This window comes from Macaca mulatta, chromosome 16 (genome assembly GCF_049350105.2).
Source record: "Macaca mulatta isolate MMU2019108-1 chromosome 16, T2T-MMU8v2.0, whole genome shotgun sequence".
NCBI lineage: Eukaryota > Metazoa > Chordata > Mammalia > Primates > Cercopithecidae > Macaca > Macaca mulatta.
The window spans coordinates 76,768,366-76,780,249 of record NC_133421.1 but is presented as its reverse complement, the minus strand read 5'-3'; the positions used below and the strand labels follow the sequence as shown (position 1 = coordinate 76,780,249).

At 54.2% G+C, this 11,884-nt stretch overlaps 1 protein-coding gene and 1 pseudogene across 2 annotated transcripts in view; both read right to left on the bottom strand.

Annotated features, from left to right (window-relative positions):
* Positions 1-654: 654 nt before the first annotated feature.
* The window catches only part of CACNG4 (calcium voltage-gated channel auxiliary subunit gamma 4), a 69,203-nt gene continuing 57,973 nt past the window's right edge, over positions 655-11,884 (bottom strand). For both annotated transcript variants that reach the window (XM_028836693.2, XM_015120160.3), the window contains 2 exons: positions 8,347-8,487; positions 655-3,604 (listed from right to left, as the gene is read on the bottom strand). In XM_028836693.2, the coding sequence (XP_028692526.1) occupies positions 3,066-3,604; positions 8,347-8,487 (680 nt within the window). In that variant the 3' untranslated portion in view covers positions 655-3,065. The remainder of the gene's footprint in view (positions 3,605-8,346; positions 8,488-11,884) is intronic.
* LOC100424173 (uncharacterized) lies at positions 1,985-3,026 on the bottom strand (annotated as a pseudogene).

Sequence of the window (11,884 nt, the reverse complement as noted above, 5' to 3'; positions counted from 1 at the left end):
GAAGGGTCCTCTGGCCCCTCTCTCAGTTCCTTACCTTACTCCTCCCTGTGGCCTGGGGCAGGAGTGGTCGGATGCCCTGCCTGGGACTGTCCAGTGACAGTGGAGGAAGCCCATTTGGCCTCTGGTCTGAGCCACATCCTCCCTTCTGGCTTTTCCAGCCATGACGCTCACATTGTAGTCATAAGGATGCTCTACTTCGTAATCATTTCAGAATTCGGAGGGGAACAGAGGCTGGCTAGTGACCTTCTTTGAAACCACTTGGGGGCAACTTTAGTGCCTTGGCAGCTGTGGCTCCGGCTGGCCTCCACTCTGCAGGGGGACAGGCCTGGCTCTCTTGGCTGCCCAGGGGCCCACACCCCACCCAGGGCAGCCTGTGTATCTTCTGGCTCATTGGTGAAAAGCCACCTCGATGGCACCACCCAGAAGTTTGAAACCAGCCATTGGTACTGGGGAGGTGGCCAGTGACCCAGATTAAAGCCGGAAAAATCGGCCTTGGTCAGAGCCTGGCCTCCCCGCCCCCTGGGCCTCCTTCTTCTTCTCTGGTGGCGGGGGTGGGGCACAGTGTACCCTAGACCCAGGGACATCTATTTACCCTAACCGCCCACAAAGACTTATGGGGGGCTCTTCCCCCGCCTCCCCACATCAAGAAGAGAACATTTTAAAAATGTTTTTATTTAATTAAAAAAAAGACAGAACAACCAACCAAAAACCAGTAGTAGGTACTGGAGTCACAGGTGCTTAACTGGCGAAACACACAGGGGTGGGGGTGAGGGGGTGGGTCGGGAGGAGGGAGAGAAGGCGGGTACCGGCCACCACATCCCCCCGGGTGGGCGTCAGGTCTGAGATACAGCGGGAGGGCCAGGAATGGGCGGCCCAGGGCCCAGGGTCCCCGGAGACCCGGCTGGCCGCGGGGAGAAGGCTGAGAAGTTCCGGGTGTCTGAGGTGGTTTTGCTCCCGGCTCGTCCCCTTCTTCCTACTCTTTCTTGGTCCCTAGGTGGGCCCTGCTTACTCTGCCTGGGACTGGGCAAGAGGTAGGATTCATTGGAACACAGCTTTCTCCATGGAATGATAGAAACTTCTGGGGCAGTGGGAGGGGAGGTGGCAGACGGAGAGGAAACAGAACAGCGCGGCTGCCTTGCTTTTGGAGATCACAGAAGAAAAGTCTCGGGGCCTTGCTGGACGGCGGGTCTGGGGAGGGCGTTCCCTGTCTTCAGCCTGGTCATGGCAGTGGAGGTGGTGGGGTGTGGGGACGGGGCTGGCCTAGAGCAGGTGAAGGCCTTGAGCTCTGGTGCTTCAGCGTCCGCTGCTAGGCACACTTGGACACGCCACCAGACGATGTCAGCCCCGACGGGAGCGAAGGCTCCGGAGCACAGCACACAGGGGCCCTGGCAGGCCTCACTTCAGCTCTAAGGTACACCGCAGCAGTCAGCTGCGGCCGCTACGGGTGGATGTGTCCTTTCCTGGGGGCAAAGGAAGGTGGGATAGACGATGACATCATCACCAGGCCGCATGGACCTGGGTCTGAACCCCAGGGGGCCGAGTCCACCCATGGGCTGCAAGCAGATAGCTGAGGTAAGGATGCACTTGTTATTTCCAAGCACGATAGCTACCAGGACTACAGGCGACTGTTCCAGGGTGGATCAAGGAGTCTCAAAAAGTAAGAAACAATTTTTCTTTAGAAAGCACATGTTTTATATAAAAGAGGGTTAAGTTCCATGTTCTAGAGAGTTCTTCTTCCAAGCCAGTACACGCTTCCACGCTCTTTGCTTGCTTTACGAGGGGGAGAAAAAAGAATGGCTGGAAAAACTGTAAAACACAGAACCCACTTCCTCAGCTCCGGACAAAGTGCTGAGATCTCCCCTCTGTGGGGAGGAAGAGAAGCCCAGCTCAGCCCATTTATCCAAACTCCCTCCACTCCATCCTGTTAGGTGGTGGTGGAATAAATTACATTGACAGGAGTTGTGGGGCCAGTTGCTGCTACGTTTTAAGACAAAGAAATGAATGTAAGTTGCTCTCCTGTCGTTGATTTGCAGGAAGTCATGATTGGTAACCACCTAGGAATTGGATGTTTGTTCTCTAGGGTTTTTTTTTTTTTTCTTTGCCACTGTTCACCCTTGGGTCTCCCTTTCTTGCACAGAAGTCCAGGCTCCTGTTGCCGAATGCCAGTTGGAGGGAGCTGTGTGTCCACCTCTTCCCCAGGACCCCCAATGCTCAGGGGACAGAGTTGCTCCTCGGGTCTGTGACAAGGGGCACAGCAAGAGGCCACGTGCCCACTTTCCCCTGACCAATGGAACCCTCCAGACTCTGAAGTCCAGTCAGTGGGTCTGTCCTGCCCATTCTGAGTGAGGCGGAAGCTTCCAGAAGCAGAGAGGAGAGCCAGCAACAGCTGCCAGCCTTTACCTGGGCCTCCTCCACAGGCCATGGCCTCCCCAGGTCGAGGGAAGCTGGCCCCGGGACAGCGCAAAGGCCGAAGCACCAGTTGGCTGCAGAGCTGTCTTCAGGATCACAGGCCACCGCCAGAGTCTCGAAGAGAGGGAGAGATGGAGAGGAAGGGAGTGAGCTTCGGTGGTCTGATTTCTGGCTCAATGACACAGGAACCTCAGGTTCAAAAGCAGCTGACAAGAGCCCAGAGACCTCTTGGTGCTCGGCAGAGCCTTCTGGTGGCCAGGCGCCCAGGCAGGGAGGGAGGGGCCTGAAATCCCGTTTTTCTGGCAAGATTCCTTTCCAAGAGGAGATAATGGCTCGATTTTGTCTTCCCGAGTTGATCAAGGCCGGGCAGCCTCAGGAAAGCTCTGGGGCTTCCTGGGAGATTTCAGTGACCCTGGGGCATCACAACACCCTTTTGGGGGAGGGGACAAAGTCAGCCTTCAGCTTCTTCTGCAGCCCCGGGTCCAGTCTCCCAGCACAACCTCTGTGCAAAGCCAGCCCAGGACACCTCTGGAGACCAGGGGGGGCTGCGTTTGGCTTTAGTTCATTGTTCGTTGTCTTGAGGATCACATGCCGTCCTGTGTGACAAAAAGAGCCATTCTGGGGAGAGGCCGGAGCTGAGAGAAGGGGCAGGTGGCTCACACAGGGGTCGTCCGTCGGTTCAGCATGCTGACATGGAAACTTTCCTTCAGGTCCTGCTGGAAAAAGTCATGCACCTGCAGGAAGCTGGGCTCCTGGTCGGGGCTGTAGCTGGCTGCGGTGGTCACCTTGAGGGGCTCCCTGGACAGCGTGTACATGGACAGCTCCCCCATGGGGATGGCCCCTGCGATCTTCAGGCCCATGGGCGACACGTCCCTGGAGGGCGAGGCCTCGGTGGACCTCGAGCTGGACCTCGAGCGCCGTCTCCGGTACCTGTAGCTCGGCATCCTGGCATAAGGAGAAGAGGAAGACGCCTTAAGGAATTCCCGTTTGGTCTTAAACCTCAACTCTTTATTTTTCTCAATGTAAATGTTTACAGCCAGGACGCCCACGGTCTCAGCCACAATGAAAGACAGAGCTCCAAAGTAAAAAGACCAGCCATAGTTGTAATGGTTCTTTTTGTCTTCATCCCGCTTGTCACTCGGGTCGCCTGTGTTGCTGGAAATGTAGACGATGATACCAATGATGTTACTGAGGCCTGAAAGGGAAGCAGGGAGCGGGGAGTGGGGCCAGGGAGGGAGAGAGGCAGAGGTTAGACCCACAGTGGGATGGGCAGGGCAGGGAACAGGTGGACACTCCCCTCTCTGATGAGTATTTCTTTATTCTCGTTGCTAATTTTTCTTTTCAGTAATTAATGTTGAATGGGTAATATAGTACAAAGTTCAAATGAGGTATACAATGAAACACACTCTCAGCCCCCAGTTCCCCTCTTTAAGGCAACTACTGTTATCTTCTTTTGTATGTCCTTCCAGAAAAAAGAATTCTCTCTAACACACACACACACACACACACACACACACACACACACACACACCCCCTATTATTTCCTTTGCACAATACTCTTTGGCCGCTTGTTTTTTCTCTTAACAGTATATCTGAGAGACAGTTCTGAATCAGGCCATGCAGAGCTGCTCCCGTCTTTCTAACTACATGCGGCACCCCCATACGGAAGTCTCACGACCCACCTAACCAGGCCTTTGCAGGAGATGTCTGGGTGGCTCCCTGCCCTCTGCTGTGACAAGGTTGCCTTGGACATCCTTGTGTCTACAGCCTCACGTGTGCACATGGATACAACTACGGGGTGCACTCCTTGCAGTGAAACTGCTGGGCCATGTGCATTGAAACACTTAAAATACATTTTTATTTGAGAATAATTTATGATTTACCAAACAGCTGCAAGGTCCAGAGAGTTTCATATACTCCTCACCCAGTTCCCCCTAATGTTAACATTTTACATTATGTGGAACATTCGTCACAACAAACAAACCAGCCTGGCACATTACTTCAGACTTCACATGGATTTTTTGTTTGTCTGTATTTTGAGACAGTCTCAGTCTCACTCTGCTGCCCAGGCTGGAGTGCAGTGGCACGATCTCTGCTCACTGCAACCTCTGCCTCCTGGGTTCAAGCGATTCTCCTGCCTCAGTCTCCTGAGTAGCTGAGATTACAGGCACGCACCGCCATGCCTGGGTACTTTTTGTATTTTTAGTAGAAACAGGGTTTCACCATGTGGCTAGGCTGGTCTCAAACTCAGGATCTTAAGTGATCCACTTGCCTCAGCTTCCCAAAGTGCTGGGATAATAGGTGTGAGCCACCGTGCCCGGCCTTTACTTGGATTTTACTGGGTTTGCACTAATGTCCTTTCTCTGTCCCTGGATGGATTCAGGATATTACACTGCATTTAGTGTTTTAAATTTACAGTCACTGCCTAAGTGCCCTCTGTAAGGGTACAAATGTCCCAACAGCCTATCGTGAATATTATCAAATTTCTGGTTCTTTGCCAATATGGGAAGTGAAAAAGAGTCATTGTTGTGTTTATTCGATTCTCTCTTATTCTAAGGGAGGCTGAACAGAGCCACACTGGTGGGGTGTGAGTTCCAGTTCTACCAAATATCAGTGTGACTTTTGACAAATTACTCCCAATCCCTATGTGTCAGTCTCCTCATGTGTAAAGTGGGAGTAACTGTGGTCCACACCTCGCCGGGCTGGTGTGAGGATTAAATGAGCTGATATATACAAAGTGCTCACAACAGCATCCAGCACACAGGGCGCCTGCCGTAAGTTCAATTACCATCTGCTGCATTTTATCATAAAGTGCTGTGTTGTGTTTGTCTCTGCACTGTCCACGTCCTCTGTCCATTTTCTGCAGCACCCACCCCGTGTGGAAGGGTTAGAATATCTTCGGCTAAGGGGTCCAGCAATCCTGCCCTGAGCTCATTAGTCCTGGGTTTCGACTCCTTGTCTCTTCCGTTGTGTTCTGTAAGAACCCTTTCTGACATGTTTTTTTTTTTACCCTACTAGTTCGCTTTTTATTTATTTATTTTTTTAAGACAGGGTCTTGCTCTGTCACCCAGGTTGGAGTGCAGTGGTGTGATCTCGGCTCACTTCAACCTCCGCCTCCCAGGTTCAGGTGATTCTTGTGCCTCAGCCTCCCAAGTAGCGTGCCACCATGCCCAACTAATTTTTGTATTTTTAGTAGAGACTGGGTTTCACCATGCTGGCCAGGCTGGTCTCAAACTCCTGACCTCCAGTGATCTGCCTGCCTCGGCCTCCCAAAGTGCTGGGATTACAGGTGTGAGCCGCCACCAGTTCACCTTTCTCCCCTCTGATCTCTCTCTTGCTGCTTCCCTAGCTTCGTGTTGTCTTCCCCACTCTGTATTCAGCACGCGTTGGAAAAGTGTTTCTTAAATGACAACTCTATGAATCCAGTTTCCCAGAGAAGTTTTGTATCTTCTTCCGACTTTCCCAGCCTTGGAACCTGTCCCTCCCCTGTGGCACCTACCATTTTCCACCTCGAGTTCTTTAAGAGCTTGTCTGACCTCCCTGCCAGGGCTGGTGGTCTGAAGCCAGGCCCCATACACGCCCGGGTGCCTGCCACCACGCTCGGCCCCCATCAGCGCCCCCTACGCCAGTGAATAAGCCAGTGTCCCCCTGCGGGCCTCCCCATTGCTTCCTTGCAGCCGGCCGCAGCCACCTTCTCTGCCTGGACTAGTTTTCTTTGGCTAAGGCTCTGGGTCCAGGCTCCAAGCCCCTCTGGTGGCACCAAGCATCTGGGCCTGCCTTTGAAACGGCTTCTTCTGGGGGCACAGGCAGCTGCAGGGGGCATCTCGAGGGGCCTTGGAGGGGGGCAGCCCTGGGCACAGCGTGTCTTTGCCACTGTGCGTGTGACTTCAGGGAAGCCACCTGAGCTGCTGGACTCCCTGTGTGCCTCCTCCGCAGGAGTGGGGATGGTGCGGTCGGGCTCACAGAGCGCTGGCACGGCCACTGTGGTTTCTGGTGTGACTGGAGTCTTCTCTTCCTGACCTGGGGAGGACGCTCCGGGGCAGTGTTCAGGGGTCACAGCCGGGACCTCCTAAACGGCTCACACCTTGTGAAAAATGACTGCTTCAAGGAGCAGGTGGTGGGCCTGGGGCAGGAGGAGAGAGAACGGAGCCGCGGGGAAGAAGGGAAGGGCGGGGGGCCTGGCCAGGAGGGAGGTTCATGCTTCTCCCAGGAGACCCTCAACACAGGCTCCTCTTCCCAACAGACACACATGTGCGCACACACACCACACTCCTCAGACACACACACCATAGTCCTCACATACACAAACACACCATAGTCCTCAAATACACAGACACACATCACCCTCCTCAGACACACACACCATAGTCCTCACACACACACACCATAGTCCTCACATACACACCATAGTCCTCAAATACACACATCACCCTCCTCAGACACACACATCACCCTCCACAGACCCACACACATAGTCCTCACACACACACACCATAGTCCTCACACACACACACCATAGTTCTCAAATACACACACACATCACCCTCCTCAGACACACACACCATAGTCCTCACACACACACACACCATAGTTCTCAAATACACACACACATCACCCTCCTCAGACACACACACCATAGTCCTCACACACACACACACACCACAGTCCTCAAATACACACACACACCCCGCACGCCTCAGACACACATATATCACAGTCCTCAAATACACACACACCACGTGCCTCAGACACACACACACCATAGTCCTCAAATATACACACACACCACACTCCTCAGACACACACACACCATAGTCCTCACACACACAAACACACCACACTCCTCAAACACACCACAGTCCTCAAATACACACACACATCCTACACTCTTCACACACACACACCACAGTCCTCAGACACACCACACTCCTCAAACACACACATATACCACACACACAATCACAGTTCTCAAACACATACACACACCACACTCCTGACACACGCACTCCACACACACATGTATTTATTGCACTGGAAGGAAACAGACCCTGGAGTGGTGTAGAACTGGGGCCTGGCACCTCGGCTTCCCAGCGGCGGCTGCAGAGCTGGAGCCAGCCCCTCTACTGCAGTGGCCCCGGGTCCCAGGATGTGAACAGAAGTCATCTACCCACTCCAGGAGAAAGGGCGAGGGAATGCAGGACAGGACAAGGATGCTCTGAGAGGCCCGCGTGTGCGGCATCACAGACCTGCCCATCCTCAGCCCAGGTGGCATGTCACTGTCACCCACAGCTCTGTGGCTTTTCCCCAGTGGCACTTTCTGGGGACATCGGGCATGGCTCTGAGGTGCTGCTGCCTTCTTGTAGCCAGGAGGGTTGGGGCAGTCGGGATGGGCGGGGGCCGCCTGCTCACTCTTTCCTGGGCACCTTGGACTTCTGCTTCCTCTGCAAGATGGCCACTCATGCCCATTCTGGGCCCCCACCCTGTGTTTACCTGGCCAACTCCTTCGAGTTTTGGCATGATTCCCCTGGGCACCTCCCTGACCGCCTAACCCAGGCAGGCTCCAGTTACAGGCTTGTAAAACTGCCAGCTGAACCCCACGCACCACTTTGCACACCTGGATTTATTTTTTGGTTGAAGTGAAATTCATGCAAGATAAAAGTAACCCTTTGGAAGGGCACAATCCAGTGGCATTTCGCGCATTCAGAATGTTGTGCAAGCACCCAAAACATTTCTGTCACCCCACAAGGAAGCCCTGTTCGGCAGGTGCTCCCCATTCTCCATCCACCCCGTCCTAAACACCGGAACGTTACAAGTCAGTTGCATGCAGTGATGTTATGTCTGCATTCCCCCCGCAGGATGCACACTCCCTGCAGTGTGAAACAGGCAGTCCTGTGTCCCCAGCTCCCAGCCCAGCACCAGCCCGGGCAGGCGGCTCACCTGCAGCTACGAAGAGGATGCCGGCGCTGAGGACGATGTTGTTCTTGCGGCTGTAGATCCTGCCGGCGCCGATGCACAGGCCACCCAGCAGAAGCAGGATGGTGCTGAGGATGGGGAAGACGCTGGAGGCTCGCACGATGCCTGGCCAGGGAGGTGGGGGGCACAAAGCAGAAGGCAGTGAGATCAGCTGCCCTTCCGGGCATGGCTGTGTATGTCTCCCAGGAACCTTGCAGCTCCAGGCCCTTCCCCAGGATTTGAGATTCCCATCAGGACCTGGAGACTCGAGGTGGGCCAGGGCCTAGGTAAGCTCAGGGCTGTTGGATCAGATGCAAGTGGGGGCTCCAGGCCTGCCCTTCACCCTGGAGTCACATCTCGCTTAGTCTCTCCCTGGGAGTGGGCACCAGGGAGACCATAGTAACAGCCATGAAAGCAACAAACTGCATCACATTTCTGCGACACTGCACAACCCCCTCAGCCCTTGCATCAATGCAGTCTCCATGAAGCCCCTGGAAGGCTGGGAAGCAGTGTCCACAAAGGGTGGCCCTGGTCAGTGGCTGAGAGCACAGGCATTGGCATTGGGTCTGTGACATGCCGGCTGTGCAGGCTTGGCCAAGTCACTTTCACTCTACAAAACTCAGCTTCCCGTCTGTGGAATGAGGTTCCTCACAGCACCGGTGTCCTACACTTGGTTTTGTACATGTAAGGTGCATTGCGCTGGGCCTGACCATTCTATACCTTCAACATCATCATCATCATCATCATCATCATCATCATCATCATCCCCCAGGTGACAGACAAGGATGTGGGACCTCACGACTGGCCTGAAGTCACAGGGGAGGTGTGACTGGGCCGAGAGGGATGCTTGTGACCCACAGTGTCCACAGAACCACCTTTGTAGCCCTGCCACTGACTAGCTGAGCGGGGACAGCTGACTTTGGTGGCCACCTCAGTCCCCTTTTATAACTTGGGAATAGTAACATCTACCTGTAGGGAGTTGGATTGCAGCCTCCCTGGAATATACCTGTGTCCTAACCCTTAGGACCTGTAAATTGATCTTATTTAGAAAAATGGTCTTGGCAGGGCGCAGTGGCTCATGCCTGTAATCCCAGCACTTTGGGAGGCCAAAGCAGGCGGATCACCTGAGGTCAGGAGTTAGAGACCAGCCTGGGCAACATGGTGAAACCCCGTCTCTACTAACAATACAAAGAAATTAGCCGGGCATGGTGGTGGGTGCCTGTAATCCCAGCTACTTGGGAGGCTGAGGCAGGAGAATCACTCGAACCCAGGAGGTGGAGATTGCAGTGAGCCGAGATTGCACCGTTGCACTCCAGCCTGGGTGACAAGAGCGAGATTCTGTCAAAAAAAAAAAGAGGTCTTGCAGATGTGGACTCAGTTAAGAATCTCAAGCTGAGATCATCCGGGATGAATCCAGTGGGCCCTAGATCCAAAGACGAGCATCCTTACAGAACCTTAGAAGAGGAGAAGACACAGGGGAGAAGGGGCTGTGAAGACGGAGGCAGAGACCCAAAGGTGCTTCCATGAGCCAAGGAGTACCAACCACCCCCAAAGCTGGAAGAGTGGCCCTCTCCTAGAGCCTTCAGAGAAAGCAGGGTCCCCCAATACCTTGACTTTGGGCTTCTGGCTTCCACACTGTGACAGTGAATTTCGGTTGCAAGTCACACGGTTTTGATCATTTGTTATGGTGGCCTTGGGAAATGAACATGCCTCATCGGAGGGTTACCATGAGAAAACGTCAAGCACCCAGTAGGGCTTAGGGTGCCCCTCCCTTAGCGTATGGGGTGGGAGGAAGACCAGAGGGAGGGAAGGGAGACTCAGGAAAGGGAAGCAAAGAGTTCGGCCTTTCCCAAGCACCTGCTGTCTCCCAGCCCCGTAGAAAGCTCGGCTTCGTGGACCCTTGGTGGCCCCCGCAGGGGACAGTGAGTCTGGCCGCACTGGCAGGCGCCGCCCTCCCCAGCCAGCTGAGCGGGTTTCAGGGCTGTCAGCCTCTCCTCTGAAGGCAGGGTTTGTCTCCTTTTTTGTGAACGCATCAGTGTGTGTCCCTGCTTCACAGAGAGGGGATTGTCTGGGGGCGTTAAATGCAGTTCTTCTCTCCGGTGCCTCCTCCTCTCCAATTCCTCTCTGCCTTCTGGCAGCAGCGGGCTCTGGGATGAAGTTTCCTGTGTGGTTCTGAAATGTGCCTCTGATCTGTGCTGGCCAGAAAAGTTGGGGTCAGTCATCCCCTCCATGCCCTCGTTCTGCAGACAGGTCAGAGGAATCCGAGAGAAGGAAGTCCATCCAGCACTTTGGGAGGCCGAGGTGAGTGGATCACTTGAGGTCAGGAGTTTGAGACCAGCCTGGCCAACATCGTGAAACCCCGTCTCTACTAAAAATAGAAAAATTAGCCGGGTATAATGGCGGGTGCCTGTAATCCCAGCTATTCAGGAGGCTGAGGCACAAGAATCACCTGAACCTGGGAGGCAGAGGTTGCAGTGAGCCAAGATTGCACCACTGCACTCCAGCCTGGATGACAGAGTGAGACTCCGTCTTAAAAAAAAAAAAAAAAAAAAAAAAAAAAAAAAAAAAGCCCAGTTGCTCTAAGATCACTGGATGCCCAGGCTTGGCTCAGAGCCATCCATTCTGCCCAGGTAAGTCACACAAGCACCTATGCCTTGCCACAGGGACTCATGCCTGAGCTGTGGATGTGCAGATGCCAGCTGGGATTGCCACAGACAGTGGTGCAGGTCGGACACAGCGCAGGTGGCTAAGGGGTGGAGGGATGAGTGAGGCTGAAGTCCAGCCCATGCCCTGCTGGCCATATCAAGCCCTGGCAGAGGATCTGCATCTGCCAGGAGACCAGACACTTCCTTCTAACTCACCCCCGGGCACACTGTGGACTCCCAGCAGCCCTGACACCAGCCCCCTGTGGCCTGGCACAGAAGTTATCCACCTAGCTGCTGAAAATGCAGACTTGGAGAGGGGCACCAGGCCCAGGGCAAGGTGGGCAGGAACCCCTGGGATCAGCAGGGCCTGCGGAAGAGAAGGTAGGCAGGAGGTGGGGTGGTGACCCCCTCAAATCTTGGGCTGTGCATCTGCAAATCAGCAGGGACATCATAAGAGCTCAGAGGCCTTCAGGGCACTCTGCAACAAACAACACAAGCCCAGCTTCTGTGGAAGGTTTCAGAATGCATGGCTGGGGGCCGAGTTCCTTCTTGAATTGTCAAAGACTGGGTGGGAGCAGCGCAGCCTTGGATCTGCCAGGGTTGGTGCTCCACGCCCACGCAGATGAGCCGGCCTGAAACAGGCAGCCCCACAGGTAGCCCCACCGTGGATCTGTTGCCTTCTCCAAAACACCCATTCTCCACCCGGAGGACAGAGCCCTGTTTTCTTTGCTGCTGTACTCCACTTGTCTAATACAGTGCCTGGCACATAGTAGGCCCACAGTAACTTTTTTTTTTTTTTTTTTTAAGATGGGGTCTTGCTCTGTCATGCAGGCTGGAGTGCAGTGGCACGATCGTGGCTCACTGCAGCCTCAACTTCC